The following is a 25,780-nucleotide window of genomic DNA, read 5'->3' as shown; positions in this document are numbered from 1 at the left end:
AAGCTTAAACAAGAAGGGAATTAGAGATAATCTTGTGACATGGGTCAGTAATTGGTTGGGAGGTAGGAAACAGAGGTAGGGATAAAGGGAAAGTACTCTCATTGGCAGGATGTGACAAGGTATTTCCCCAGGGATCTGTTCTGGGGCCTCAGCTCTTCACCATATTTATTAATGACTTGGTTGGAGTAATAGAGAGTTGTATATCCAAGTTTTCAAATGACACTAAGTCAGGAGGCGCAGTGATTTGTGCAGATGGAATTAGGAAGTTACAAAAGGACGAAGACAGATTAAGTGAGTGGACAAAACTGTGGAAAATGGAGTTCAATGTGGGGAAGTGTAAGGTCATCCACTTTGGATCCAAGAAAGACAAATTGGAATATTTTCTTGATTGCAAAAGACAAGGAACTGTGGAGGAGCAGAGGGATTTGGGAGTCCAGGAACACAAATCACTAAAAGCTGGTGCATAGGTACAAAAAGTAATCAAAAAGGCAAATAGAATGTTGGTCTTTATCTCAAGGGGGCTGGAATTCAAGGGGAAGGAAGTTATGCTTCAGTTACACAGAGCCTTGGTCAGGCCCCATCAGTTCTGGGCACCATGCTTCTCGAAGGAGAGATTTGGCCTTGGAGGGGGTGCAATGCGGATTCACCAGAACGATACCGGGGCTTAAAGGATTAAATTATAAGGACAGGCTGCATAAAACTTGGCTTGTGTTCCCTTGAGGTTAGTAGCTTGAGGGGTGATCTAATTGAAGTATTTAAAATAATAAAGGGATCCAATAGGGTAGATAGAGGGAAGCTATTTCCTCAGGTGGGGGAGGCAAGAACAAAGAAATAGAATCCTAAATTAGAGCTCAGCCATTCAGGAATGAAATCAGGAAGCACTTTGTCACACAAAGGGGAGTGGAAATCTGTAAATCTCTTCCCCCCCCCCCCCCAATTGAAATTTTCAAGGCTGAGATCAACAGATTTTATTTAGGTAAGGGTATCAGGGGATTATGGAGAAAAGGCGGGTAGATGCAGTTAAGATACACATCAGCCATGATCTAATTGAATGGCAGAACAGGTTCAAACGGCTAAATGGCCTCCTCCTGTTCCTATTTTTAAAAAAACAGAATGGCATTTTATGGCCGCCTGATGTAGGTGGGGTTAAGCAAACCAGGTCACAGTTGGGTCTAGATTGTCACCTCCTCTCGTAGGCAAGCTAGATACCAATGTGAGACACATAGACTCCCTGATGGATCGTTGAAGTGTTATGTTCGGAAGTGAAGGTCCAGCCACCTTTCTTATCAACAACACCATACGCATCATTCCTAAAAGCTTTTCCAAAGAAAAGCCAGGGAGAGGTAGGGGAGTGTGCATGCAGGAAACCTCTGTTCAGCTCTTTTTCCTATTCTACTGTGCGAAAAGGAAACAGGCCCCTGACATTTTTGCGAGTTTTTTTTTGCAAAAAAAAATTAGAGGAAGCGAGCAACAGGTTGCTTGACGGGATGGAGCGAAACTTCTCTGCATCACAAGGCTGAACGAGCCCGCAGTGAAATCATCAACAAGATTAACTCATTCTATCCCAGGACTTCAAAACGGTACTATGCTCACTTCCTCCTCCCTGCGGTGATTCATCAGGGTAGATTATTGTCTCTACCGCCTGGGTGTAACGCATCGCCTGGACCGCGCGCAGAGGGGAAGATCAGCTGGGGGAAGGTCCCGTACAAATAACAGATCCTGTCCTGTTTAACTTCCATTAATTGGAAGACAGCCTCCAATCTCCTTGCCCGATTTCCCTCTCTGTGCTCCACACAGATGATACTTCACACCCGTGTGTTTAAGATGATTAAAGGATCTGATAGGGTAGATAGAGAGAAACTATTTCCTCTAGTGGGGGAATCCAGAACAAGGGGGCATAATCTTAAAATTAGAGCTAGGCCGTTCAGGGGTGATGTCAGGAAGCACTTCTTCACATAAAGGATAGTGGAAATCTGGAACTCTCTCCCCCCAAAAAAGCTGTTGAGGCTGGGGGTCAATTGAAAATTTCAAAACAGAGATTAAAAGGTTTTGTTAGGCAAGGGTATTAAGGGTCACAGAACCAAGGCGGGTAGATGGAATTAAGATACAGATCAGCCATGATCTAATTGAATGATGGAACAGGCTAGAGGGGCTGAATGGCCTGTTCCTGTTCCTGTTCCTATGTTCCCAGGAGGTACAGATGAAAATCCACTCTGTCCTGCTCCAACTCATTTTTTCCCAGGACCTCAAGTCTTTGGGCCTCCTGTCCTCCCTCATAAAAACATAAGAAATAGGAGCAGGAATAGGCCGTCCGGCCCCTCGAGCCTGCTCCGCCATTCAACATGACACCATTTTCCTGCACTATCCCCATATCTCTTGATGCCTTTAATATCTAGAAATCCAGCCATCTCTGTTTTGAATGTACTCAATGACTGAGCCTCCACTGGGGTAGAGAATTCCAAAGATTCACTACCCACTGAGTGAAGAACTTTCTCCTCATCTCAGTCCTAAACGGCCGACCCCTTATTCTGAGACCGTGACCCCTGGTTCTAGACTCCCCAGCCAGGGGAAACATCCTCCCTGCATCTACCCTGTCGAGCGCTGTAAGAATTTTGTATGTTTCAATGAGATCACTTCTCATTCTTCTAAACTCTAGAGAATACAGGCCTAGTCTACTCAATTTCTCCTCATACGACAATCCCGCCATCCCAGGAATCAGCCTGGTGAATCTTCGTTGCACTCCCTCTATGGCAAGTATATCCTTTCTTGGGTAAAGAGACCAAAATTGTACACAATACTCCAGGTGCGGTCTCACCAAGGCCCTATATAATTGCAGTAAAACATCTTTACTCCTGTACTCAAATCCTTTTGTAATAAAGGCCAACATACCATATGCCTTCCTAATTGCTTTCCTTACTCCTACAATCTACGAGCATTAAAAACTCAAACTTAGCTTCACCGAACCAACTACTTCCTAATTTGTCTTCTGTCTGCTTTTTCCAACGTTGCTTGCTGCCCCGGACTATGGGCCTTGGCCCCTCTCATGATAACCTGCACTGCTTTTCCAAGTCCTTGATCAGTTACCCACATTTGTTTTCTTCTTTCGTTTGACCACAGTCCTTCAGAGATATTTGCACCTTCGTCAAGTGGCAGTGCTGGGCAGAAGCTCGGTAGCCGTTACAGAATCACTATTACAGAATCACTATTACAGAATCACTATTACAGAATCACAGTGACAGTAGTTTGTTTCTTGAAATATTCTGTTTTCATCATTTTTGTCCTCCTTCAAGGTGAGTGATGTCACTGTTCAAATGGAGCATTTTCTACTTTCAAGCACCCTGTGTCCCAACAAACACTCCCAGGACAGGTACAGCACGGGTTAGATACAGAGTAAAGCTCCCTCTACACTGTCCCATCAAACACTCCCAGGGCAGGTACAGCACGGGTTAGATACAGAGTAAAGCTCCCTCTACACTGTCCCATCAAACACTCCCAGGGCAGGTACAGCACGGGTTAGATACAGAGTGAAGCTCCCTCTACACTGTCCCATCAAACACTCCCAGGGCAGGTACAGCACAGGTTTGATACAGAGTAAAGCTCCCTCTACACTGTCCCATCAAACACTCCCAGGGCAGGTACAGCACAGGTTAAATACAGAGTAAAGCTCCCTCTACACTGTCCCATCAAACACTCCCAGGGCAGGTACAGCACAGGTTAAATACAGAGTAAAGCTCCCTCTACACTGTCCCATCAAACACTCCCAGGGCAGGTACAGCACGGGTTAAATACAGAGTAAAACTCCCTCTACACTGTCCCATCAAACACTCCCAGGGCAGGTACAGCACGGGTTAAATACAGAGTAAAACTCCCTCGACACTGTCCCATCAAACACTCTCAGGGCAGGTACAGCATGGGTTAGATGCGCCTTTTTTTCTGTCCTAAGAATAGTTACTTAAACCAAAAGACAAGAGCTGACAGAACTCTCAGTTAAAGCTGTAGGGCGAGTACAATTTGTTGAAAAATCAGTCTAGATTTATGACATGAAGGGGTTAAAAGACTTGCGTGTTTAGATTTCAATTTGCAGCAACATCTGCAGAACCCATTTCCCGGCGCTGGTCGTACAGAAGGAGAGGGATGGTGTCTGACGGGAATGGTTCCTGCAGCTTCACGTGCCGGAGTAGGCAGTGCGTGGTGTCGGGGGAGCCAGGCGAACGCAGGCTCTCTTCCCCCAACCCCACCCACACCGTTCCGTTTCTCAGCTGTGCTGGTGTAGAAGTGGGAGGCTGGGGAGCTTGTTCAACGGGCCTTGTATTTTACCCCGTGAGGAGAGCGATGATATATATGAATGGTTGCGGGGTTGGGGGGGGCAGGGGGATTGCTTTTGCGCTCCTTGTACTAGCCCACTTGGAACAGCCCCCTCAGCCAGTCCGATACGGGTGGTTTGTGCCCTCTGGAGACGCTAGAAATGATGGGGAGGAGGGATGAGAGTTCTCTCCAAAAATAATCTTTTTTTGACCAAGTCTAACTTCCAATAATTATCATTTTATTTTGTAATTAAAATTTTAAATTAAACTTAATTAATTGTTGCATGCTTGTTTGCAAAGTTGAAGCCCATGGGATTAAAGGGGCAGTGGCAGCATGAATATGAAGCTGGCTCACAGACAGAAAGCAGAGATAGCGGTGAACGGTTGTTTTTCAGACTGGAGGAAAGCAGTGTCCCCCAGGGGTCGGTATTAGAACCACTGCTCTTTTTTATATATATTAATGATCTGGACTTGGATATACAGGGTATAATTTCAAAGTTTGCAGATGACACATAGCTTGGAAATGTAGCAAACAGTGAGGGGGATAGTAACAGACTTCAGGAGGACAATGGTGAAATGGGCAGACACACGGCAGATGAAAATTAATGCAGAGAAATGTAATGTGATGCATTTTGGAAGGAAGAATGAGGAGAAGCAATATACATTAAATGGTACAATTTTAAAGGAAGTGCAGGAACAGATGGGGGTTCACACATCCAGATCTTTGAAGGTGGCAGGTCAAGCTGAGAAAGCTGTTTTAAAATAAAAGCATAAGGGATCGTTGGCTTTATAAATAGAGACATCGAATACAAAAGCAAGGAAGTGATGGTAAACCTTTATACATCACTGGTTGTGATATATATGAAAGCAGTACAACACATGCACAGATGTAGAACTTTATAAAACAATATTAAAATGATGTTTACTCCCCAACTGCAGCCTGAAACTAATGAGTACATTCCAATCTGTAACATTCCCCAACCAAACAACAATTAAACTCGGAATGATATGAGGCTCTGTTTGCTTAGCAATTAGCCTTAAATGGATCTCGGTCCACCACAACACTCCAGTGCAGTACTGAGGGAGTGCCGCACTGTCGGAGATGCCGTCCTTTGGATGAGATGTTAAACCGAAGCCCCATCTGCCCTCTCGGACGTAAAAAGATTCCATGGCACTATTCCAAGAAGAGCAGGGGAGTTCTCCCCGGAGTCCTGGCCAATATTTATGCCTCAGCCAACATCACTAAAAGCAGATTATCTGGTCATTTACCTCAATGCTGTTAGTGGGAGCTTGCTGAGCACAAACAGGCTGCTGCGTTTCCTAAATTACTACATTGACTACACTTCAAAAGTACTTCATTGGCTGTAAAGCGCTTTGGGACGTCCTGAGGTCGTGAAAGGCGCTATATAAATGCAAGTTCTTTAAAGTTTTTTCTTTCTAACAGTAGAATAATGCATTCAGCATCATATAGGGCAACACTGCTCTCCTTATAAACTGACGTCATTCCACTTTCCTTGATATATGCCGCAGGAGATCCACTATTAATTTAAAATAAACGGGTTAATGACGGCTTTGGAATAGTGCAGATAGGCATTGATACGTAGGTGTTAAATGATGAGCTAAAAATAGAGCCCAGAGGGAGATGAACCCGGAGGAGATTAGGAAGATCTGTCATAGAATAATATTTAATCACGACTTTTTGTTTTCCATTATATCTAGAAGCCCTTTGCATTTTTCCCAGAAATCTGATTACATTCCAGAGTACCGAGCCCACAATCCCTGGGCTGTGAAGAGCATTGCAATAGAACGCAGTGTCTTTACAATGAATAGTACGGGAGAACCCGGGGCGGGGTGGGGGGGGGAATTATAAAAAGCACCATTGTTCCATATTTAAAAGTTATTTTTAAACCCCCTTCACTGACCAAGAGGGAGATACATCAAAAAACTGGCTCCAGAGTTATGGCTTTTGGACTGGGAATCAGTTACTGTATGAGACCAGTCCAGGGCGGGGAGGGTTTGGGGGCGAGGGGGTGGTGAGGACGAGGTAGAGGGACCACAGAAGGCTTTATTTTTTTCCCTCTCCTTCCCTGCCCTGGGTCACAACATCAAATCCAGGGTTACCGCCTCATGCAGTTTTGAGCTAGATTGTCCGTATTTTTCAGTGACTTCCCTTAAAAATTCTAAAATATAAGCAGGGCAACAGAAGTCTGGTATTTATATAGAAGCCTGAACTCTGTAGTTCTGTGTCGCATGGTGTGCAGATGTTAATTTTTAGCATCAACGCAGGAGCTACACTTCAAAAGTACTTCATTGAGCGCTTTGGGACGTCCTGAGGTTGTGAAAGGCGCTATATAAATGCAAGACTTTCTTCACAGTGGGCCGAATGGCCCCCTTCTGTGCTGTAAAGGTTCTAAAACATAAGCAGAGCAACAAACATTTGTGTAGAAGTCGGAATTCTGTAGTTCTGTGTCCCAAGATGTGCAGATGTTAATTGTTAACGTCTGTGATGAATTTTCATCAGCGGCCAAAACAAATCTTAGAATTCATGCCTGGTTTTTGGGAGCTATAAGCAAGGCTCCTTGTAATGGCAGCATTAGACACTCATCTCTCACTGCAGGGAAGCACAGAAAAAATAGATTAATATCATATCTGAAGCCTTATTTATTAGTTTTTTGGGATTCTGGGCACCACAGGCATAGAGTACTAAAGCAAGGAAGTTATGCTAAACCCTTTTATAAATCACTGATTAGGCCTCAGCTGGAGTATTGTGTCCGATTCTGGGCACCGCACTTTAGCAAGGATGTCAAGGCCTTAGAGAGGGTGTAGAGGAGATTTACCACAATGATACCAGGGATGAGAAACTTCAGTTAAGTGGAGAAACTGGAGAAGCTGGGGTTGTTCTCCTCGGAGCAGAGAGGGTTAAGAGGAGATTTAATAGAGGCATTCAAAATCATGAAGGGTTTTGATAGAGTAAATGAGGAGAAACTGTTTCCACTGGCAGGAGGGTCAGTCACCAGAGGACACAGATTTAAGATAATTGGCAAAAGAACCGGAGGGAAGATGAGGAGAATTTATTTTACGCAGCAAGTTGTTGTGATTTGGAATGCGCTGCCTGAAAGGGCGGCGGAAGCAGATTCAATAATAACTTTCAAAGTGGAATTGAAAAGGAAAAAATTTGCAGGGCTGTGGGGAAAGAGCGGGGGAGCGGGACTAATTGGATAGCTCTTTCAAAGAGCCGGCACAGGCACGATGGGCCAAATGGCCTCCTTCTGTGCTGTATGATTCCATGAAATTATGCTTCTGCTGTTCTTCAACCAAAACAAGTAGCACCTGCATTAAAATCATGCAGGAAGGAATTTGGCACGAGCTTGTTGAGAATCATATATGTTTCCAGCACAGAAAGAGGCCATTCAGGCCATTGTAACTGTACCATTTCTTTACTAGAGTAATCCAATGCTAATCTGCCCCATAGCCCTGTATCTTCCTCTGCTTCAAATATTTACCTACTTTTCACTTAAAAGGAGCATTGGCCTCTACCTGAACCATTCCCTGTGGCAAAGCTTTCCATATTTCAACAACACTCTACGTGGAGTAATTTCTCCTAATCTCTCTCCTCACTCTCTTTGTGATAATCTTAAATTGATGATCCTTCAACACTGCCTTCTCAACCAGAGCAAATAATCTTTCCCTATTCACTCTTTCAAAACCCTTCATAATTTTAGAAACCTCTGTTAAATCTCCTTCTGGAGATTTAATAGTGGAATAGTTCCAGTCGCTCAACTCTTCCTGGAATGGTTCCTGCAGATTGGAGGGTGGCAAATGTAACCCCACTATTTAAGAAAGGAGGGAGAGAGAAAACATGGAACTACAGACCTGTTAACCTGACATCAGTAGTAGGGAAAATGCTGGAATCTATTATAAAGGATGTGATTACAGGACACTTAGAAAATAATAATAGGATTTGGCAGAGTCAACATGGATTTATGAAAGGGAAATCATGTTTGACAAACCTATTGGAGTTCTTTGAGGATGTAACTAGTAGAATAGATAAGGGGGAACCAGTGGATGTGGTGTATTTGGATTTTCAGAAGGCTTTCGATAAGGTCCCACACAGGAGGTTGGTGAACAAAGTTAGAGCACATGGAATTGGGGGTAATATACTGGCATGGATTGAGAATTGGTTAACAGACAGAAAACAGAGAGTAGGAATAAACGGGTCTTTTTCAGGTTGGCAGACTGTGACTAGTGGGGTACCGCAGGGATCAGTGCTTGGGCCCCAGCTATTCACAATCTATCTCAATGATTTGGATGAGGGGACCAAATGTAATATTTCCAAGTTGCTGATGACACAAAAACTAGGTGGGAATGTGAGTTGTGAGGAGGATGCAAAGAGGCTTCAAGGGGATATAGACAGGCTAAGTGAGTGGGCTAGAACATGGCAGATGGAATATAATGTGGAAAAATGTGAAGTTATCCACTTTGGTAGGAAAAACAGAAATGCAGAGTATTTTTTAAATGGTGATAGATTGGGAAATGTTGATGTTCAAAGGGACCTGGATGTCTTTGTACATGAGTCACTGAAAGCTAACATGCAGGTGCAGCAAGCAATTAAGAAGGCAAATGGTATGTTGGCCTTTATTACAAGAAGATTTGAGTACAGGAGTAAAGATGTCTTACTGCAGTTAACCTTGGTAAGACCGCACCTGGAGTCTTGTGTACAATTTTGGTCTCCTTACCTAAGAAAAGATATACTTGCCATAGAGGGAGTGCAACGAAGGTTCACCAGACTGATTCCTGGGATGGCGGAATTGTCGTATGAGGAGAGATTGAGTAGACTGGGCCTGTATTCTCGAGAGTTTAGAAGAATGAGAGGTGATCTCATTGAAACATATAAAATTCTTATAGGGCTCGACAGGATAGATGCAGGGAGGATGTTTCCCCTGGCTGGGGAGGCCAATACTAGGGGCCACAGTCTCAGAATAAGGGATAGGCCATCTAGGACTGAGATGAGGAGAAATTTCTTCACTCAGAGGGTGGTGAATCTTTGGAATTCTCTACCCCAGAGGGCTGTGGAGGCTCAGTCATTGAGTACATTCAAAACAGAGATCGATAGATTTTTTTTATTCGTTCATGGGATGTGGGCGTCGCTGGCAAGGCCAGCATTTATTGCCCATCCCTAATTGCCCTTGAGAAGGTGGTGGTGAGCCGCCTTCTTGAACCGCTGCAGTCCATGTGGTGTAGGTTCTCCCACAGTGCTGTTAGGAAGGGAGTTCCAGGATTTTGACCCGGCGACGATGAAGGAACGGCGATATATTTCCAAGTCGGGATGGTGTGTGACTTGGAGGGGAACGTGCAGGTGGTGTTGTTCCCATGTGCCTGCTGCTCTTGTCCTTCTAGGTGGTAGAGGTCGCGGGTTTGGGAGGTGCTGTCGAAGAAGCCTTGGCGAGTTGCTGCAGTGCATCCTGTGGATGGTACACACTGCAGCCACAGTGTGCCGGCGGTGAAGGGAGTGAATGTTTAGGGTGGTGGATGGGGTGCCAATCAAGCGGGCTGCTTTGTCCTGGATGGTGTCGAGCTTCTTGAGTGTTGTTGGAGCTGCACTCATCCAGGCAAGTGGAGAGTATTCCATCACACTCCTGACTTGTGCCTTGTAGATGGTGGAAAGGCTTTGGGGAGTCAGGAGGTGAGTCACTCGCCGCAGAATACCCAGCCTCTGACCTGCTCTTGTAGCCACAGTATTTATATGATATTAAAGATATCTAGATATTAAAGGCATCAAGGGATATGGGGATAGTGCAGGAAAATAGCACTGAGGTAGAAGATCAGCTAGGACCTTGTTGAATGGCGGAGCAGGCTCGAGGGGCCGGACGGCCTACTCCTGCTCCTATTTCTTATGTTCTTAACAAGACTAAAAGAACATCTTGTTCCCCTTTTCTCCAAATATTTCCAGAGCCACTTACTCTTCACCAATAATCCCTCCTGAGAAGCCTTTAAGAAATATGAGTAGCCTTTTTCATTTCCTTGCCGGGGATATTAACTTATGGACAGGATCCAGTGTTACACTGCCATACTTTGAGAAACCTCTTTGAAGTTTTCAGCTCTCTGGATTTACTTCAATTGGGCATGACCTTTAAACACACACAGAAGCACGTACCTCGATGAGGTGGGATTGTACAGCTGGCAGACACAGGCAGGACAGGAGAGGCTTCTCGTGTTATGTTGGTCTTTCCTGCACTCGGTCTCACCGTGTTAAGCTCAAACTTTCCCGACAGTCTGTTCCCAGCTGCGGAACATCCCACTGAAGGTGCCGATTCCGCGCTGGGGAACAGTTCCACGGGACACTGGCAGCCCTCCAATATATCGCCCAAGTCTCCATTTTCCTTCTGGGAGCCTAGGCCAGTATTGACATGACAGATCCCATGGCACTATTCGAAGAAGAGCAGGGGAGTTCTCCCCGTGTCCTGAGCCAATATTTATCCCTCAACCAATATCATTAAAACAAAACAGATCGTCTGGTCACTTATCTCGTTGTTTGTGGGATCTTGCTGTGTGCAAATTGGTTGCTGCGTTTCCCTACATTATAACAATGACTACACTTCAAAAAAAGTACTTCATTGGCTGTGAAGTGCTTTGGGACGTCCTGAGATCATGAAAGGCACTATATAAATGCAAGTCTTTTTATTCCTGCTCTAAGGGATTGAACTCATCTGCGCTCTGAGGGCAGGAATTCCCAGGAGGTCAGGAACTCAGTCTCTCAGAGCACCGCACGTGTGAGAGGGGGAGCTGGGAGCCGTGCCTCGTGCAGAGCACACTGACTGGCCACGTGAAACGCAGATGGTCAGCACGGACGAGCCATTCCTCACCCAGACAGTGAGTGTCGGCAGACTATCTGACTGTGGGGGGCATCACAGCCCCAATCCAGTCCACGCCCAACGTCCACAGCAGGGGCCACTAGATAGAATAAGAACCTAGTCCCGGAATATTGAATCCCAGTATTGTGTCCAGTTACTGCACTGACCAGGAGCACAACCCCCTCTTGGTATGTGTTGCTCAGTGTGAGGCCAGGTAATGCATCTACCACACTGAGCCATTGGTGGAAACCCGGAATAAGTCTATACGGCATTCCACAGGTTCCGCACGATCTCATAGATTTATATAGAATTTATAGCACAGAAACAGGCCATTCGGCCCAACTGGTCTATGCCAGTGTTTATGCTCCACACGAGCCTCCTCCCTCCCTACTTCATCTCACCCTATCAGCATATCCTTCTATTCCTTTCTCCCTCATGTGTTTATCCAGCTTCCCCTTAAATGTATCTACACTATTCGCCTCAACTACTCCTTGTGGTAGCGAGTTCCACATTCTCACCACTCTCTGGGTAGAGAAGTTTCTCCGGAATTTTCTATTGGATTTATTAGTGACTATCTGATATTCATGGCCCCAGAGGCAGTAAGATGCCTCTAGAGGAGGCTGGACGTTTAGGCGGTGGCCAGTTTTTCGGGGCACGTTCAATCCCGATGGGATGTATCTCATTCCTCTCCGATCCATTTTCACTGGCCAGGACATTAAGATTGATGGATTGCGGAATTCTGGCTCGAAGCTCACTCTGGCACTGTATCCAGCCTGGAACCCTGTTTTAATCAAAATTTGTTAACGGTGATGAAATGGACTAGGATACATTTTTTTCATCTCTTTGTTTATTAGCTGGACGAGTCTGAGTTTGATTACTGGGGGTTTTGTGTCCATTCCCTTTCCGTATGCCAGAATGGATGCATTTCAGCCCTGGAGCGAGTAGCATATGTGTTCTCTCGGTGGAAGGGATGGCCATTCTGAACTGATGAGGCCTTTGTACTGCCGTGACAGGACCTGAGGTGGAATAACTTTACAGCCCTGACCACCCATTCTGCTTCCTGTTTGTAATTTATCAGCATCGCTTTTTTCTCACACTTTCTCATAAGTGAATGTTTCCATCTGTGAACATTTGTGAGTCCCAACTTTCTGTAGATTGCCACATTCTCAATAGCGCTCCCTCTAGCTCCCCGTTAATTTATCTGTCCAATTAACTACAAGTCCCTCACATTATCCGTCTGTCTTTCTTTCTCCCTCCTGAATCTCTCCCTCCCCCAATCTCTCACTCCCTCCCCCAATCTCTCACTCCCTCCCCCAATCTCTCCCTCCCTCCCCCAGTCTCTCCCTCCCTCCCCCAGTCTCTCCCTCCCTCCCCCAGTCTCTCCCTCCCTCCCCCAGTCTCTCCCTCCCTCCCCCAGTCTCTCCCTCCCCCCAATCTCTTCCCCCCAATCTCTTCCCCCCGATCTCTCCCTCCCCAATCTCTCCCTCCCTCCCCCAATCTCTCCCTCCCCCCCAATCTCTCCCTCCCCCCCAATCTCTCCCTCCCCCCAATCTCTCCCTCCCCCCCAATCTCTCCCTCCCCCCCAATCTCTCCCTCCCCCCCAATCTCTCCCTCCCCCCAATCTCTTCCCCCCGATCTCTCCCTCCCCAATCTCTCCCTCCCTCCCCCAATCTCTCCCTCCCTCCCCAATCTCTCCCTCCCTCCCCAATCTCTCCCTCCCTCCCCAATCTCTTCCCCCCAATCTCTCCCTCCCCCCCAATCTCTCCCTCCCCTCCAATCTCTTCGCCCCTAATCTCTCTCTCCCTCCCCCAATCTCTCCCTCCCTCCACAATCCCTCCCTCCCCAATCTCTCCCTCCCTCCCCAATCTCTCCCTCCCTCCCTCCCTCCCCAATCTCTCCCTCCCTCCCCAATCTCTCCCTCCCTCCCCAATCTCTCCCTCCCCCCCAATCTCTCCCTCCCCCCCAATCTCTCCCTCCCCCCCAATCTCTCCCTCCCTCCCCAATCTCTCCCTCCCTCCCTCCCCAATCTCTCCCTCCCTCCCTCCCCAATCTCTCCCTCCCTCCCTCCCTCCCTCCCCAATCTCTCCCTCCCTCCCTCCCCAATCTCTCTCTCCCTCCCTCCCCAATCTCTCCCTCCCTCCCCCAATCTCTCCCTCCCTCGCCCAATCTCTCCCTCCCCCCCCATCTCTCTTTCCTTCTCTGTCTCTCTCCTTCTCTCTCTCTCACTCTATCAATTTCTACACATCTTCCTCTATTTCTCGCTCCCTTCTGCCAATCACTCCTATCTATATATCTTTGTCTATTTCTTTTTTTCTCTCAGTTCCTCTATCCATCGCACTTCTTCTGTCTATTTCTCTTATTCTATCTCTATCTCTCTCCATCTCCATATCATGGAATTTATGCTGTGTGATATTATTATGCAAACACTTAGCATATTTGTATTAAATCCCTTTGTCTGCTGTCTAAACAGTGTCGTTAACCTGAGATCACACAGAGTAAACCTCTGTTAAAACTGCAAATAAATGAATTAGATGCAAACATGTTAAATATATTATCATACAGTGTAATTTTCAGGCTATTTCTCCTTCTATATCTATATCTATATCTTTCTCTCTCTTTTCCTTCTGTCTACCTATCATCCTACTTCCTCTAATGAATTGCACGGAATGAATTATGGATTGGAATCTAATCGAGGGGTTCGGGGGGTTTATATATAGAATAACAGATCCCCGGGAGTGAGTTACAGGCTGGAATCTAATCGAGGGGTTCGGGGGGTTTATATATAGAATAACAGATCCCCGAGAGTGAGTTACAGGCTGGAATCTAATCGAGGGGTTCGGGGGGTTTATATATAGAATAACAGATACCCGGGAGTGAGTTACAGACTGGAATCTAATCGAGGGGTTCGGGGGGGGTTTATATATAGAATAACAGATACCCAGGAGTGACTTACAGGCTGGAATCTAATTGAGGGGTTCGGGGGGTTTATATATAGAATAACAGATCCCCGGGAGTGAGTTACAGGCTGGAATCTAATCGAGGGGTTCGGGGGGTTGATATATAGAATAACAGATACCCGGGCGTGAGTTACAGACTGGAATCTAATTGAGGGGTTCGGGGGGTTTATATATAGAATAACAGATCCCCAGGAGTGAGTTACAGGCTGGAATCTAATCGAGGGGTTCGGGGGGTTTATATATAGAATAACACATACCCAGGAGTGAGTTACAGACTGAAATCTAATTGAGGGGTTCGGGGGGTTTATATATAGAATAACAGATCCCCGGGAGTGAGTTACAGGCTGGAATTGAATCAAGAGGTTCGGGGGTTCATATGAGGGGCTTGATCAAGAAGTTTGCAGATGATACAAAAATTGGCTGTGTAGTTGATAGTGAGGAGGAAAGCTATAGACTGCAGGAAGATATCAATGGACTGGTCAGGTGGGCAGAAAAGTGGCAAATGGAATTCAATCCAGAGAAGCGTAAGGTAGTGCATTTGGGGAGAGTAAACAAGGCAAGGGAGTACACAATAAATGGGAGGATACTGAGAGGTGTAGAGGAACAAAGGGACCTTGGAGTGCATGTCCACAGATCCCTGAAGGTAGCAGGACAGGTCGATAAGGTGGTTAAAAAGGCATACGGGATACTTTCCTTTATTAGCTGAGGCATAGAATATTATGCTAGAACTATATAAATCATTGGTTAGGCCACAGCTAGAGTATTGCGTACAGTTCTGGTCACCACATTACAGGAAAGATGTGATCGCATTAGAAAGGGTACAGAGGAGATTTACGAGGATGTTGCCAGGGCTGGAGAATTTTAGCTATGAGAAAAGATTGGATAGGCTGGGGTTGTTTTCTTTGGAACAAAGGAGGCTGAGGGCAGATTTAATTGAGGTATATAAAATTATGACAGGACTAGATGGTGAATAGAGAGGACGTATTTCCCTTAGCAGAGGGGTTAGTGACCGGGGGCATAGATTTGAAGTAACTGGTAGAAGGATTAGAGGGGAGCTGAGGAGAATGTTTTTTCACCCAGAGGGTGGTGGGAATCTGGAACTCACTGCCTGAAAGGGTGGTAGAGGCAGAAACCCTCACCTCATTTAAAAAGTCCTTGGATGTGAACTTGAAGTGCTGTAACCTACAGGGCAATGGACCAAGTGCTGGAAAGTGGGATTAAGCTGGATAGCTCTTTTTCAGCCAGCACGGACACGATGGGCCGAATGGCCTCCGTCTGTGCCGTAACCTTCTATGATTCTATATATATAGAATAACAGATACCCAGGAATGAGTGACAGGCCGAAATGTAATCAAAAGATTCAGCTGGTTTATATATGGAATAACAGATACCCAGGAGTGAATCACAGGCTAGAATCTAATTGAGGGGATCAGGAGTTTATATACAGAGTAACAGATACCTGGGAGGAGGTTCGTATGGAGCCTAAACGCCAGCATAGACCAGTTGGGCCGAATGGCCTGTTTCTGTGCTGTAAATTCAGTGTAAAATTGGAGCCGAAAAATATTTTTTATTTTTAAATTCCATTATTTCAAGCCCATGAATCCGACATTTCTTTGCACTAATTAGGGTCCTAAACATTAATGTACGATAAATTAGAATGGGTATAAATAGAGTTACAGGAATGAAAACAAATCATTTTAGTCCTGTGTTTTGAAGCTATGTTGCAATTAACTATTATGCCTTACACTGGAATTTAATAGCTGTTTCAAGGTCGATAAAGTTGCATATTAAAAAAAAATAAAATTGTATTTCTCATGATGAATTTTGACCATGATGATCGTAAAGAGAAAATTCTTATATTCTGCACCTATAGCCTGAGGCAGACCCAGTATTTCACAAGGCAACGTAAAACCTGTGGGAGTGAGGGCTCGACAGACTCTCTCACAGTTGGAATAATATCCAGGCAGAGAGTGGGAAAGGCATTTTTTTTTTGCCTCAGTATCACTGATTACTTAATAGCTTTCTTGTCAGCTGTTTAAGTTAATGTAAGACAAACGAGCATTTTATGGTAATGCAATATGTCCCATGCCTCTGGACGATGGCAAATAAAGTTCAAACAGGCTAATGACCCCAGACTTTGTTCTATCGCAGCCAACAGCAGAAAGAAATGATACAGAGGCAAAAAAAAGAACAAATTGATTTTTTTTTCTGCACACTGTCAAAGAATAGAACATAAATTTGTTTTCGAAGATTGTTCCCTGCAAATTCTTCGAGTCCAGGAGAAGTTTCTGGAAATGAAGATGCGGTCAGGACAAATCAAGGAGAAATGTGCAGTTTGATGGCTCTTTTTCGCATCTTAGTTTAGTGGTTACAGAGAATTACATTGAATTTTACAGCACAAAAACTGTCCATTCAGCCCAACTGGTCTGTGCTGGTGTTTTTGCTCCACACGAGCCTCCTCCCTCCCTACTTCATCTCACCCCTATCAGCATATCCTCCTATTCCTTTCCCCCTCATGTACTTATCGAGCTTCCCCTTAAATCAGAGAGTTACAGTGAGGGGTGTGGGTTATATCAGAGAGTTACAGTGAGGGGTGTGGGGTATATCAGAGTGTTACAGTGGGGGGGTGTGGGGTATATCAGAGTGTTACAGTGGGGGTGTGTGGGTTATATCAGAGAGTTACAGTGTAGGGGTGTGGGGTATATCAGAAAGTTACAGTGGGGGTGTGTGTGGTATATCAGAGAGTTACAGTGGGGGGTGTGGGGTATATCAGAGAGTTACAGTGGGGGGTGGGGGGTATATCAGAGAGTTACAGTGGGGGGGTGTGGGGTATATCAGAGTGTTACAGTGGGGGTGTGTGGGTTATATCAGAGAGTTACAGTGTAGGGGTGTGGGGTATATCACAGTGTTACAGTGGGGGGGTGTGGGGTATATCACAGTGTTACAGTGGGGGGTGTGGGGTATATCAGAGAGTTACAGTGGGGTTGTGGGGTATATCAGAGAGTTACAGTGGGGTTGTGGGGTATATCAGAGTGTTACAGTGGGGGGTGTGGGGTATATCAGAGAGTTACAGTGGGGTTGTGGGGTATATCAGAGAGTTACAGTGGGGGGTGGGGGGTATATCAGAGAGTTACAGTGGGGGGTGTGGGGTATATCAGAGAGTTACAGTGGGGGGTGTGGGGTATATCAGAGAGTTACAGTGGGGGGTGGGGGGTATATCAGAGAGTTACAGTGGGGGGTGGGGGGTATATCAGAGAGTTACAGTGGGAGGTGTGGGGTATATCAGACTAATTGGATAGATCTTTTCCTACATTACAACAGTGACTTCACTTCAAAAGTACTTCATTGGCTATAATGCGATTTGGGACGTCCTGAGGTGGTGAAAGACGCTGTAGAAATCCAAGTTCTTTCTTTTTTTCTTTACCTCTAAGAGCAGGGTGGGCCAAATGGCCTCCTTCTGTGTTGTAAAAATTCTGAAATGTAAGCAGGCCAACAAAGGCTCGATGTTTCTATAAAAGTCTGAATTCTGTAGTTCTGTGTCCCAAGATGTGGAGATGTTAATTTTTAAGGTTTGTGATGAATTTTCATCAGCGGCCAAAACAAACCTTAGAATTCATGCCTGGTTTTTAGAAGCTGTAAGTAGGGCTCCTTGTAATGGCAGCATTAGACACTCATCTCTCACTGCATCTCAGGGGGGGAAAATGACATTACTAACATATCTGAAGCCAATAGCAACTTTCAAAGGTGAATTGGATATATACTAGAAAAGGAAATATCTGCAGGCTGTGGGGAAAGAGCAGGGGGAGTGGGACTAATTGGATAGCTCTTTGAAGCCAGCACAGGTACGATGGGCCGAATGGCCTCCTTCTGTGCTGTATGATTCTATGAATTCCTTCTGAGGTTGATTACCATTGTCATGGCCGAGAATGGGACCCACACCTGCTCTCAGTGTGCCCCTAGCTGCAGATAGAGAAGGCAGGCAAAAGAATCGACACTCCCCCCTCTCTTCCCCACACCCCCCCACCTCAGAATTTCAGCCCTCCACCCATGGGTGATTTCTCCCTTTTGTGTGCCCCGTCCTCTGCCCCCCCCCCAGGAACTTCAGCCCCCTCTTATTTTCCCAGGTTCCATCCCGGATCTGTCCTGATCTAACTCATCTCAACTGGGTTGGTAATGAATGCGCCACAATTGGACTCAGCCCCTTGCTGCCAAGGAGGGCAGAAATCAGCCAGAGTCCCCTCTCTGGATCATTGTCCATTGACCCTAAGTTGGGAGGTGCATGTGCGCGGGCGTTGGATGAGAATCAAGCTCAGTAGTGATGCCGCTCATAAAAGAATAGCTTCCTACCATGGTGTCAGCTGTGGCTCAGTGGGTAACACTCTTGCCTCTGATGTCAGTAGGTCATCGGTTCAAGTCCCACTCCAGAGACTTGAGTATATAATCAGCACTGACAATCCCAGTGCAATACTGAGGGAGTGCTGCACTGTCGGAGGTGCCGTCTTTCAGATGAGACGTTAAACTGAGGCCCTGTCTGTCCTCTCAGGTGGATGTAAAAGATCCCATGGCACTATTTCAAAGAAGAACAGGGGAGTTCTTCCCAGAATTCTGGCCAATATTTATCCCTCAACCAATATCTGGTCATTATTACATTACTGTTTGTGGGACCTTGCAAATTGGCTGTCGTGTTTCCTACATTACAACAGTGACTACACTTCAAAAGTACTTAATTGGCAGTAAAGTGCTAAGGGATGTCCTGAGGTTATGAAAGGTGCTGTATAAATGCAAGTTCTTTCTTTGTAATGAGACATGAGCCTTTGGATGAAGTAGTTGAGGGCTTTGGCAAAGCAGGTATCAGATAGCAGTCGGGAGCAGGGGCCCTGGCTGCTTTTTATTTTCTTGTTCCTCCGCTCATCTTCCCAAGAGCTTCTCGTGGCCAATTGTAGTGCCATTGCCTCTGCAACACTGAAAAATAATCGTTAATTGTCCTTGTTAGTCTTGCTGTAGCTGTTTGATCCCCTCCTCATGGCAGGTCAGTGATCTGCTGAACACAAAGGAACCCCATTGAAAGGCAACAACAAAAGCAAAAAGTCTTCGTTGGCCACTCTAGGTACGTACCATGGAGCCTCGCAGGCCATGTCCAAGGTTTAAATCATTGTTGCCATTATTTTGCGCATCTCTGAAGCAGACCATGGTGTTTGGATTTTCAATTTGTTCCGCAGCGAGGAAGCATCGCTACGGACAGCTTCTCCCAAACTTCCAGGCCCAAGGAACTCAAACAGCCCAAATAGAACCGAGTTGCCAAGTCTCATGATTGGACACCCTTGACTTAAGACACCTCTAAGAGGTGATTAAATGGCAATAATGGTGGTTGTAACTGAGGAAAGGGGGCCTTGATTAAAAGACTCAACCCTGTGCCTCCAGTCATTTGATCTACTTTCCTCTTCAGTTACAACCTGCCACACTCCCACTTATGTCTTATTGGTTCATTAATAAAGGGCTTAAATAGCCCGAATAAATCTTTTCGTGGTTACAAGGTCTCCTCTTTTCATTTTAAAAAGGAGATGCCACCACCGATTATGCAAGCTACTACCTCGGACTCTGGGACTGCTTGAGTGAGGAGGCTGACGAGCTGTCATTTAAACGAGGAGATATGATTCACATCCTGAGCAAGGTAAGGCAATGAATCAGTGACCCACTCTATTTATGATGCGCGCATCCTTATTTGCTCCCTCCCTCTCAACTCTTGTCACTGTTAACCCCGCAGTGTGAGCACAACATGTAGTGACGGTCAGTGTCCAGATTGGCTATCGCCACATTGAAACCAAAGGGAGCATGAATCTGAATGGGTAATGGCGCTGCTGGTTCCACTGGTACAGGCTGCCTTCTGTATCCTCACACAGGTGGCCGTTCATCATGTGTGAGCCTGGGGGGAGTGAGCGTTGGCCAGGTGTTCGACCGCGGGGACGTATCGCAGCCCAGCACAGTCCTGTCTCTTATGCAACATCCACGCACTTATGCTTCCTTGCAGCTGTGGTTCAGTGGGCAGCGCTCTCGCCTCTGAGTCAGAAAGTCATGGGTTCGAGACCCACTCCAGAGACTTGAGCACGTAATCCAGGCTGACGCTCGCAGTGCCAGTACTGAGGGAGTGCTGCACTGTCGGAGGTGCCGTCTTTTGGATGAGACGTTAAACCGAGGCCCCGTCTGCTCCCTCAGGTGGACATAAAAGATCCCACGGCCACTTTTCAAAGAAGAGCTGGGGAGTTCTCCCCGGTGTCTTGGCCAATATTTATCCTTCAACCAACATCACTAAAACAGACGATCTGGTGATTATCACATTGCTGTTTGTGGGATCTTGCTGTGCACAAAATTGGCTGCCGCGTTTCCTACATTACAACAGTGGCTACACTTCAAAAAGTACTTAATTGGCTGTAAAACGCTTTGGGACATCCTGAGGTCGTGAAAGGCACGATAAAAATGCAAGTTTTTTTCTTTCTATCAGGAGTCACTGGACAGTGATCAGTAGTGGGACCCTGGTTGATTTCCTCCCTCCCCCCCCCCCAACTCAGATACCCTGACGTGAATCGTAGCACCCCACCACACAGCTTTAATTTGGGGGTAGATTTATCTCTTTCCGTGCCTGGGGCTATTGGGTCATAGGAACAGGTGTAGGCCATTCAGCCCCTCGAGCCTGTTCCACCATTTAATTATGATGTGGAGACGCCGGTGATGGACTGGGGTTGACAAATGTAAGGAATCTTACAACACCAGGTTGTAGTCCAACAATTTTATTTTATAATCACAAACTTTCGGAGATTATCTCCTTCGTCAGGTGAGTGAGTGAAAGGCTCTCAAATCGCATATCTTATATTAGGCTGGGACACCATCGTAAAATCGTCGAGCAGAAATTGATAGCCAAGCTCCGCACCCATGAGGACGGCCCCAACCGGGACCCCGGGCCCATGTCACGCTACACGCAACCCCACCAGCAAGGGGGAAAAATGAGTTTAATTAATTAGATCATGGCCGATCTGCATCCTAACACTATTTACCCGGCAAGCACAAGGAAGGTCGGGCAGGAAGGAGCAAAAGCCAGATCGGGAAAACCTGACCAATTTTCTAATTATCTTCTTTACCCAGGGAGTGGTGAGAATGTGGAACTCGCTACCACATGGAGTAGTTGAGGCGAATAGCATCGATGCATTTAAGGGGTAACTAGATAAGCACATGAGGGAGAGAGGAATAGAAGGATACGCTGATAGGACGAGATGAAGTAGGGAGGGAGGAGACTCGTGTGGAGCATAAACACCGGCATAGACCAGTTGGGCTGAATGGCCTGTTTCTGTGCTGTACATTCTACGTAATTCTATAATTTTCCGTCCATGTAAATGAACGGATGGAAAATTGGCAGAAAGGGGCTTCCCTTCCCTGTCCAGTTTTCCTGTACTCAGATTGCCCAGGCAATCCAATAGCCTCACAGAACCATATGCCCCTTAATGTATTAATTGGTTGGCAGTATGTTTAATGTCACAGCGTCAATCCTGGACCATGGACACTGAACCCTGCTTGGCGATCACACTGTAGAATTACTAATGAGAGTGTCGTTACTGCGAGTTTATTAAGAAATAATTAGCAGTGCAGTGGAGTGTCAAGGTATCCGCCTGCCTATAAGCACAGGTTTAATGCAGCCAATGAAGATATGATATATGGATGCAAATGCTTGTAAAATTATCTACTTAAGGATTAGGCAGAGAGTGAAAATCCATTCTCTCTCTCTCTCTCTCTATACTGGTTCAGCCACAATTGGAACCCTAAAGGCTGTGAATAATCTCTTGGCTGCTGACTGTGATATTAACCGTCTCAAAGTGATTATTCACTGGTTCAACTTCGGGTCACCTGTGTTGCACAAAGGCTTGAATTGATTGGCCCATTAGCCTGTGACAGAACGCTGGTGAAAGAGATACACCATCGTGATTGGTGAGTTTGAGTAACTACTTGTGTTTCTAACCCATACAAGGAGTCTGACACCCCAATGTATCACAGTCTTCCAGCGTTCTGAAACAGACCAGTTATTTCCCGATCATTATGCATTAGGAGTCTCTCTCTCTCCGTAGCCCATTTTCTGGGAGCTATGCAGAGATGTGATAGCAAAGAGGTTTTATTGTGGATTCTGATATATATAAATGTAGAGAGAGAGAGAGAAAGAGAGAGAGAGAGAGACCAATCTGCAGTGTGTGTTATATCAAACTGTGGGCCTGATGTATTTGAGTGTTACTGTGAGGCTTTAGATTTGGTTTCTGTCCTATTGAAAGAAATACAAGCAACATACTGGTATCTGTTTGCCCGTAAGATTATCTCCTAATTTCCAGCCAAAAGACCTGAAAAAAAATCCATGACCCACGTCTAAGACAATTGATCAGATGGCACCGCTCCCCAGAGAATGGGAAACTCAACTTTTGATGTGTGTTAGATGTTGAGTTTGGTGCTACTGCTACACACAGACTGGGAAAGGCATATTGGGGGCCTGAGATAGGCCTGTGGGCTAGCAGGAATTGAAGAGTGGCCAACGAGAGCTCGTGAGCACGACAGTGGCGAATGGGGGAAATGGGATCCTGGGAGAGACTCAAAGGGATAGAGAAGCAAACCGGAATCTGGGAGCCTTAGAAGGGTGAGCAGGAGACTGGGAGCCGGAGGGAGGGGAGCAGGGGAGTGGGAGCCCAAGGGAGGGGATCAGGGGAGTGGATCAGGGGAGTGGGAATTGGAGGGAGGGGAGTGGAAACCGGAGGGAGGGGAGCAGAAGAGTGGGAGACAGTGGGAGGGGAGCAGGGGAGTGGGAGACAGAGGGAGGGGAGCAGGGGAGTGAGAACCGGAGGGAGGGGATCAGAGGAGTGGGAACCAGAGGGAGGGGATCAGAGGAGTGGGAGCCCAAGGGAGGGGATCAGGGGAGTAGGAGACAGAGAGAGTGGGAGACAAAGGGGGGAGGGGAATGGGAGATAGAGGGAGGGGAGGGGGAGATGGAGGGAGGGGGAGCACGGGAATGGGAGACGGAGGGAGGGGAGGGAGCAGGGGAGTGGGAGACAGAGGGAGGGGAGTGGGAGACGGAGGGAGGGGAGTGGGAGACGGAGGGAGGGGAATGGGAGACGGAGGGAGGGGAGTGGGAGATGGAGGGAGGGGGAGCAGGGAAATGGGAGACGGAGGGAGGGGAGGGAGCAGGGGAGTGGGAGATGAAGGTAGGGGAGTGGGAGACGGAGGGAGGGGAGTGGGAGATGGAGGGAGGGGAGTGGGAGACGGAGGGAGGGGAGGGAGCAGGGGAGTGGGAGACGGAGGGAGGGGGAGCAGGGGAGTGGGAGATGGACGGAGGAAGGGGGCAGGGGAGTGGGAGATGGTGGGAGGGAAGCAGTGCTGAAGAGCCCAGAGTGGGATTCGCTCAGCAGTTTATAAGTGCAGATCGAGCTACACTACCAACCACCCAGAATGAGTCACAGATAAGACAACCCCGTTACTGTTAAGCTGTGCCCTGGATTTTTTTTGGCGTCAGAGCAAGTTGCATCTACAGCTACTTTATGTCCACCTCCACCATTCTTGCCGGCCCTGACACAGCAGCAACAGCAACTTGGATTTCAACAGCCCTCCTCGTTCAGGAAGATGTCTCAAAGCACTTTACAATAAGAAGGGGAGAAAAATCAGTGGATGTAGAACCGGAGAGAGGGGAGCAGGAGATTGGAAAGACCCCCAGCCTCTTGCTCACCCTTATTCCCTCGAGTATCGAAGATTAAGGGGTGATCTAATTGAGGAGTTTAAGTTGATTAAAGGATTTGATAGGGTCGATAGAGAGAAACTATTTCCTCTGGTGGGGGAGTCCAGAACAAGGGGGCATAACCTTAAAATTAGAGCCAGGCCGTTCAGGGATGATGTCGGGAAGCACTTCTTCACACAAAGGGGAGTGGAAATCTGGAACTCTCTCCCCCAAATAGCTGTTGAGACTGGGGGTCAATTGAAAATCTCAAAACTGAGGTTGAAAGATTTTTGTTGGGCGAGGGTATTAAGGGATATGGAACCAAGGCGGGTAAATGGAGTTAAGATACAAATCAGCCAACGATCTAATGGCAGAACAGGCTTGAGGGGCTGAATAGCCTCCTCCTGTTCCCATGAGAATGGGAGAGGAGAGCATTGAGGAGGGTTTTCAAAGTAGGAAGGAACGTGTCAAGCTGGAATGAGCTGGGCAAGGAATTTCAGGGGGCAGGAAGTTGGTTAGTAATGGTGGAACACTGGGAGCGAGTGGCAGGGAGAAACCAGTGTAAGCCAGCAGGAGATCAGAGGTAGGGTGCGCTCAGGTCACGGAGAGAGGTAGAGACAGGGGATGGAAAATTCAAAGTCGCCACACTGGTGGACAGAGGAGGCGGAGAGGAGTCGGACGGTCCTGGGTTCGAGTCCCACACCACAGCTTGGACCATATAATCTGGGCTGACACACCAGTGCAGCACAGGAAGAGTGCTGCATTGTCGGGGGACCCTGCAGATTAGGATTTAGACCGAGGCCCTGCCTGTATATTCAGCTGTTAAAAGATCCTGTTCGATGAAAAGCGGGGCGTTCTCCCTCCGTCAACCAATCGGCCATTCGCCTCGTCGCCGTTTGTGGGATCTTGCTGTGCGCAGAATAGTTTCCGCATTAGCCTGCGTAACAGTCACTGCGGCTCAAGGTAACGCGTCTCGGGTGAAGCAGGGAGACGTGTCTTGAGCGACGTGACGAAACGTTCTGTCAAAAGTCTTTCTTCCTCGCAGCTGTTCAGTGAATCAGAGTTCAAATAAAGTGTTAACGAACGTCCGTGACTTAATGAGCTAACTAACTGTCTGACCTGTTTGCAATAGAAGTCTGGGCCTTTTTTCTTATGTAAGTAAGGTGCAAGGGGAAAGCTCTACCCCACTTATGTCAAATGGAGTCGGTGGGAGTGCAGAGCCTGCCTCTTCCCCCCGCCCTCCCTTTACATGAGGAAGATGTACAGATTGTAGCATTGAGGGCCAGAGAACAAAATAGAGGAGTGGGTGAAGAGATGGACAGATTGGGAAGGAACTCTGTTTCGTCAACTGGGCCTTTGTGTGTGTGTAAACCGTTGGGATGTTTTCTTGTGCGAATGTGCACCCTTTTGAATAGAAGATTCGTAACACTAATGAGGCAAGACAGAGAAGGAGAGAGGGGAGACTGACTCGCTGCATTAGAGTAACTCAAACTGCGGCGGCTGGTATGAGTATAATCCACACTAAGATATAATCAATAGACCCAGGAAATTTGTCCTCTGCCACACAGCCCCCGAAGCATCTTTCAGGATATGTAAACTGGCCCATTCAGCAACTGGTGTACTCATATTCCGAATTCTTGGAATTGCAAAAAAAAAAACTCGCGGTCTTCTGTATCTCCTTCCAAAGACAGCCGATGTGTCTCGTCCAATCAGAAAATTTGCAGCAAAGAAGGAGGCTGCTCAGCCCATCGCACACGGCATGATGCTAGCTTCTCAATTGGAGCTCTCCACTCCAATCCCGTTACCCCGCCCCTTCCCCCTTATCCCTTTGCATTCTTCCTTTTCAAATATTTATCCGATTTCCCTTTTAAATACTCAGCAACAACAGCAACTTGCATTTATACAGTGCCTTCTACACGGTAAAGCGTCCCGAGG

At 46.8% G+C, this 25,780-nt stretch overlaps 1 protein-coding gene across 1 annotated transcript in view; it reads left to right on the top strand.

The window, feature by feature from the left end:
- The window catches only part of skap1 (src kinase associated phosphoprotein 1), a 347,892-nt gene that overhangs the window by 285,157 nt on the left and 36,955 nt on the right, over positions 1 to 25,780 (top strand). The window contains exon 11 of the mRNA XM_067969375.1: positions 19,671 to 19,783. Coding sequence (XP_067825476.1) covers positions 19,671 to 19,783 — 113 coding nt within the window. The remainder of the gene's footprint in view (positions 1 to 19,670; positions 19,784 to 25,780) is intronic.

Source organism: Heptranchias perlo, chromosome 30 (assembly GCF_035084215.1).
Source record: "Heptranchias perlo isolate sHepPer1 chromosome 30, sHepPer1.hap1, whole genome shotgun sequence".
Classification (NCBI taxonomy): Eukaryota; Metazoa; Chordata; class Chondrichthyes; order Hexanchiformes; family Hexanchidae; genus Heptranchias; species Heptranchias perlo.
This window is presented reverse-complemented; position numbering and strand designations above follow the sequence as displayed.